General features: G+C 42.5%; 1 protein-coding gene across 1 annotated transcript; it reads right to left on the bottom strand.

Moving 5' to 3' along the window:
* Positions 1-5,003: 5,003 nt before the first annotated feature.
* LOC147890773 (uncharacterized) lies at positions 5,004-5,957 on the bottom strand. Its single transcript, XM_087390088.1, has one exon. It carries the CDS (start codon positions 5,912-5,914, stop codon positions 5,225-5,227), a length of 690 nt encoding a protein of 229 aa, XP_087246214.1. The 5' UTR covers positions 5,915-5,957; the 3' UTR covers positions 5,004-5,224.
* Positions 5,958-6,875: the final 918 nt, after the last annotated feature.

Genomic DNA, 6,875 nt, shown 5'->3' with positions numbered 1-6,875 from the left:
TTTTTTGGTTATTTTTATTCCATCAAACACATGAGTCAAAGAACATTCGATCCGGCGATGTTGATGTCATCATTTCATGCATGTATGATAAGGCCTGATTGAAAGGAATCAACAAGGATGGGGCTGAAGTGGACCTCACAAAGAACGCGTTACTTATGTGGACCATTAAACAAGTGGTGAGCTCTTCTATCATGTCCTTCTTCCTTTGCATCAACTTAGAGTGGGCTTTGTTGGAATTTTCTAAACCCATTTTACCAATTTTTGTGAATAGAGACTTGATGATATAGCCCAGCCCGATGATGAGGACATGCCTCCAACAAGGGGTGCAACTTCTGCAAGAGGAAGAGTGCGTGGTCCCAGAGGTGCTACTTCAATGCAAGGAGGAGTTAGATGAAGGACAATTCGGCTCGATCCCTTGGGCGTGCAGGTGCATCATCGATGGGAGGCTTGTACTCAAAGCTTCATCGAGCCTTGGCAACATCTGTTGGGGCTACTGCCGGTGCTTCTAAGCAGGATTCCAAAGGAAAGAGGAAACTTGTGATGCGAGAGAGTTCAATCGAAGAAGAGAGGAGGAGGATAGTTCCTCCAGCGAGCGTAGCAAAAGTGTGAGCACACCCTCTTCTTGAGGGCGACGTAGCAAAGGTAGAGGTCAACATGCATCAAAGCAACTAGCCAGAGAGGAGTCCGGGGATGATGACGAGGAGGGAGTCCTTGGAGAGATGGCACTAAGCACCTCCTAGGACAAGACAATCGTGTGAGAGTGAATCGAGGATGAGCTACAATCATTCACTGTGAGTAGTTTGGTATTTTGAAGGTCTATAATCTCAAGGTATGGAGTGAGAGGATCTAAGAGCACTTCCAAAGGATATTCATGTCGATTGGCTACTTGACAAAATGGAGAGAGCAGAGAGAGATGAGGGGATGCATATCACAATGGAAGTATGCTAGAAAATGCATGCAAAAGGTCGGTATATAGAATGCTTTGCATAAGTTAGGAGATTTCAATAATTTAGATTGCTTATTCAATTGCTTTTTTCTTGGTGGAGTGTACTATGTTCAATGCTATATGGTGTGAGGGCAAGCATTTTCGGACACAACGGATTGATGATAAGAGAAACACATAAGATTGTGGTGTCATTGCTAGCTTTGAGGGAGTCAATGGAACCATGGATCCAAGATATTATTAAGCTTGAATTTCGTCGCTTCTTTGTGTATGTTTTGAATGTCATGTGGTTTAAGGACCTGGTGCAAAGAGGTGCTAATTCAACAATCAAATGCCATGCAAGTGGCTTTGTAGCTATTGACTCCACAAAGTTTTGGCAAAGCAAGGATACACTAGTATTACCACAATAATGTGAACACGTACTCTACACATATAAAAATGCTCACTTAATTATATTTGATACCTTCAATGCAAGGAAATTGAAATGTTTGTATTTGTGTTTGAATAGGTTGTCTATCAACCAATGGTGGATAATAATAGGTGGTGGCACATCATACCTACTATTATGCCACATTTCAAAGTGATTTATTATACATTTACTACTATGGAACATATGGAGGATGATCATGGCCATGGAGATGATGATGATCATGATACAAGAGAGGAGGATGATCATGAGATAGGAGAGATAAATATTCAGGCCATTACCCATGAGGACAAGCCTGCCATTGGTGATGCTGATTTCGATGAGCACAATAGCACAAGTAGTAGTGCCAGATGTATTTATAGATCTCCACATTGATTTGGATATTGAAGTAGATAGTTTGGCAAGGGTTGATCTCATTGAGGATGGATCGAACTGTAGCCCATCATTGTATCATTCAAATTTCTAACATATTGGCAAAACTATTTTATATATTGTCTCATTCTCCTCACCTCACTTGATGTTTGTATATGTACGTTTGGCAAAAAGCATATTATGGTGTGTGACACTTGCATAGCATTGATATTTTTATTAAATTAGGTGCTTTAGTAATCATGGGCAATGTTTGGCAAGCCATGATGCACATTTATCAGCTTGCAATAAAATTTTAAACTCTATTGCGCATTTAAAAATGCATCTAAATGCACGTCTATTATAGAGTGCAAATGGGCTATTAAACGCATGTATAATTGCAATTTTAAGCTCTTGTGTAATAATGCTAATAGATGCACCCGTAATTTCATTAACTCTATCAATAATTATAGACACGCTCGCTATTTTTTGCATCTACCGAGCACGTGTACGGATGCATTGTGTTGTTATGATGGCCTTTCTTTAATGAAAGGAAGAGTACTTGAGGTGGTGGTAAGAAAGGCAACTTTTAAATACTAAACCTTAAAACACTAACCCACTTTCGAATAAGGTCAACTTGACAAAAAACCAAGAAAAACATAGATATTATGCCCACATTATAGCAATTTTCATAGATCCTTAGGAGGGCCAAAAATCTCCAAAGTGCAAGGAAAAGAGAAAAGGTGATATTTAAAAGGTTTACTGCCCAACTTGAAAATATCACGTAGTAATGGTGAAGGTAGTAATGTCTTCATCTTCTTAGTCACCTTATCATCTTGGGTTTATTAACAACTAATAAGAAATTAAATACTAACTCAATTTCTAGTAAGGTCAACTTCACATAAAACATATACACTAATTAACTTTCTAGTAACGTAAACTTTACATAAAACAACATACACCACCCACATTTCAAGAATCAACTCTTTCAATAGATCCTTAGGGGGGACCAAAAAATCAACCGGCACTATTGTCTCCAAAGTGTAAGGAAAAGAAAAAAAGGTGGCGATACCACTCTGGCCCTGTTTGGAACCTTCGCCTTCATCACTCACCATCTACTACTGTTGCTCCTGTTGCTCTTCTACTGCTTGCTGTGCAAGGCTAAGGGAATAGGTACTAAATACTTCCAATAAAAGAACTTGCTAAAACAAGTTTAGTAAGATCTAGGTTAGTTCCTATTTGGATCAAACATTCTTATTTGGGTCACACAAATTTAGTAAGATCTAAGTTAGTTCCTATTTGGGTCAAACATTTCTACTATTTGGGTCAAACATTTCTAACTAAATCATTAACCTAAGAACTAACCCTAATCCCCATTAACCCGATCAACTTGACCAACTACTCACAACCCCCCACCTCCCAAAAATCCACTCATTCCTAATACCCTTTGCAAGGCCAAAAATACTTCCACAATTTCACATGCACCAATTGAAATGAAAGAGCATCTACCTCACATCGACTTTGCATGTAAATTCACTAACTTTGCATCTAATTCACTAACTTTGCGTTTGTTGTGTTTGCGGGAATATGAAAGGGCATCTTCATCTTTGTCAACAATTTCACAAATGGAAAAAGCCATGAAAAGGAATCTAGTGTTATGTTTGCAAAAAGATGCTCTGAAGTGCCTTTACATCTCTTTTCTCTCAAGGAGAGGTTTGGGGGAGGACGGTTGGGGTGGTTGTCTGGTTGGATTGGGTTGGGGTTGTCTATCGTTGGATTTTAATTATGGAATATGGACCGTCGGATCTAAAATGGTGGCAGTTTCAACTTCCTTCTCGGCGATTGAATGTTCCAACCCATTTGCATGTTCCTGAGTCTCTTGTGACATAAGCGTGACATGCTTATGTTCTGATCCAACTTTCTTAGTCACTCCAGGCCCTTGATTTTGTGCGAAGTGGAGCGAAGCGCCTAGGAATAGATTGATTATTAGTTTTTGTAGTAAATTGCATGACAACGATAAATTGCAATACGTTCAATGGGCTTGCAATTCCGGTGTGTCGGACCTGGACAATGAAGACGCGTTTTTATCAGACACCAGTGTCAGGATTTTACATAAGGATTTAACAAGAACAATGTCCCGATAAGCCTTTTTCCAAGTCCAAGCTTGCGCTATACCAGTGTGGACCACAATTGGCAATCGCCAACGAAATTGGAAAGCAATTCTACGTACTGATCGCGTCTCATGCTCTCACCCTTCCCATACAATAATCACAAGGGTCAACACCGTCATAGAATTTGCTTACAAGGATGTAATCCCACATTCTTCTCTTGGGAACTTATGAACGGGCCTCGGTGCTTAAGCGATCAATCAGGAGTCGGTGCTTAAGTGATCAATCGAGAAACTCCTTGCAGGTACGGGGTGATATTTTAAGCTCGATACCTACAACAATATGTGCTCTCTGAGTCACAACACATTAGGCTGAGCCGCTGACAGTATCACACAAGGGGTGAATTTTTGTTGGCGCAAGCATGGATTCAAGAAATGGATTCCCAAGTCAAGTCGATCGTTTCCAATCATCTCCTTCCAAGTCATTCTAGAAGGATTTCACGGTCTCTCGAGCCCCGCAAGGCTCCATGGAAACCCCAACCCCAACTGTTACGGGCAACAATTGGGTATTTTACGATCTCTCGAGCCCAACAAGGCTTCACGCAAACCGCAACTCTACGGGCAACAATTGGGTGCCGATTTCACCACAAACCACCAAGTTCCTAGCATTGATGACGCCTCGAGGATGGCATACAAATCGATATCCATGTTATTGCATTCCATTCTTAAACTAAAGAGGAAAGGAGAGAGCTGCTGGACATGAATTTTGACACATTACATCCGCAGCGGAGCACGGGTTGGATACTAGTAGTTCTTTAATTAGAACTTCGGATTTCGGCCATTCGTGATTTCATGATATCGGCGATACTTATGTTTGAGTGCTTCGTTGCGCTCACGTCTACAGCATGGTTTTTAAGTAGTGAACCAAGCACCAAGCGAAAGCAATCGAAAAGTCAAAACGAAAATCCTATGATTCAACCAACAGCGAGCACCACAATAGTACCATGCCAGTGATGCCACCAACAAAGAAATGATCACAATACCAAGTTCCAACGCGGAACTGAAAACAGGGCCAACTCAAAGTCAGATGAAAACGACTGTTCTAAGTGAAACGTCAGATGAAGCAAGAGAAGTCAGATGAAAGTTTGAAACAGTTCCAAATGACAACAGTGCCATCATCCATGTCCAAAAAGAGCAATGATTCACCCAAAGTCGGGCATCCCATTGACGCCAACCCCAAAATGATTACAAAACTAGTATTTGCATCACAGGCGCACAAACTACCAAACGCCGTCTTCCAACTCAAAACGAGCAGCCTGCCAGATTAGGCCTTGCCAAAACAGATGCCATAAAGCGATTAAAAATAAGCTCCCACCCCCAGACGAGCCAGGAGAATGGTTCAATAAGGGGGACTCCCACCGCCAGACGAGCCAGGAGAATGCGGAGAGGAGCCACTTCCATTATAAGGAGTTCCATATGGAACTTCCCCAGCACTGCCATTTCCGGAGGGAGTCTCGCCATTTGAACCAGGAGAAGCTGAAGATGAACTAGATGGAGATGATCCAGACGGAGATGACCCACTGCTATAAGGAGGATTACCACCAGAAGACCCAGGCAGCGAGGGAGATGAACCAGACGGAGATGATCCACTACTGTAAGGAGGACTACCACCAGACGGCCCAGGGAGCGGATGAGATGATCCAGGACTAGAACCGCCAGCTGAAGGCCCGTGGCTATTAGGAGAACTTCCCGAAGGCGAGCTTCCACCACTGCCGCCCGGTGACGGAATGCTGCAGTCCGAAGACTTCGTACCTTGTCCACAACTCGAACCACCAGCAGGGGAGCTTCCCGACGGGCTTCCGCCACTTCTATAGCCTGGCGGATAAGAGCTCCCAGGAATGGGAGACGATCCCGAGCCTAGCGGGCTTCCTAAAGGAGTATTACCAGCTGTTGGCGTCGGAGTATTGCCAGGAGACCCAGTGGAAGGAGCTGCGCCCCCGCCATAGTAGTTGAGCTCACGAGCGGCTGCTGCGAAAACTGGGGCAGAGCATAATATGAAGTTTAGGAAGAGGAGGCACTTTGTATCCATGTCTTTTTGTTTGATAACTAGCACCAAAGGATGTAAAAAAGAGAAGCACATAACAGGGTAGCTGTTTAGTGCTCGACTTGTGCATTTTATAGGCATCCAGCATCCGCCACAGCATCTCACGGCAATAGAAAAATTATGTGATTACGCGCTTAGCCGTGGGAGATGGGACTACGAAATGCTTGTCGGCACTGGGCAAGCAATGCATGCAGTAAAGAAGATCCCTGAAGACGGCATGCGAAACGGCAGCCGTAGAGGATGATCTGATATTTCTCACGCCATTTCAGAAGTTCGAACTTCAAATCTGAGCGGCAGGCCAGTCGCACTTAATTATGCCCGTTGCTACCCATGATTGTATGATGAATTTGGAGTGTTGCCGTCATGGAGATGAAGTCTGAAATTCACAAAATGTGCAAAATATGAAGTTGTACTATTCCATTGTCATCTAGATTTTAAAGATGAACTGAAGCGTTCGGTACGCGTATAGATTGAGAAAAGATACTGTAACCGTGGCAGTGTAATGCACTACGTTACATTATCTGTTTACGTTTGCCATTGATGACGTGAAAACGTGATTGAACACGCATGCAGAATTGCAGATATTGAAACACTAATCCAATAGTCGACAAAAGCTTGTAAGTAGAGCTAATACGCAGTCGTTTGGAAACAGGACTAAGAGTCTTTAGATGCATCAGAGTCCAAAGTCAAGCACTTCAATGTGTACGAGACTTTAATCCAAGGAATAATATATAACGTTGTCCAAGATTATGAAAGCCTGTCAATCAAACGAACGGATAGACTAATGTTTTCATCGATTATTGTGTACATACATCTAGTAGGAGACAGAGAGTAACGTAAATCCGAAGAAAAACGGGAGAGACCAAATAATGAAACACTAATCCAATAGTCGACGAGCCCAAAGTGAAGCAGTTCAACGTCTGCGAGACTTTAATCCAAGGAATTA

The sequence above is a fragment of the Dipteris shenzhenensis genome, chromosome 18 (assembly GCF_047967505.1).
Source record: "Dipteris shenzhenensis isolate YYH24624 ecotype China chromosome 18, Dip_SZ_1.0, whole genome shotgun sequence".
In the NCBI taxonomy this organism is placed as follows: domain Eukaryota; kingdom Viridiplantae; phylum Streptophyta; class Polypodiopsida; order Gleicheniales; family Dipteridaceae; genus Dipteris; species Dipteris shenzhenensis.
Note: the sequence above shows the minus strand (reverse complement) of the source record. Positions and strands in the feature narration are given on the sequence as shown.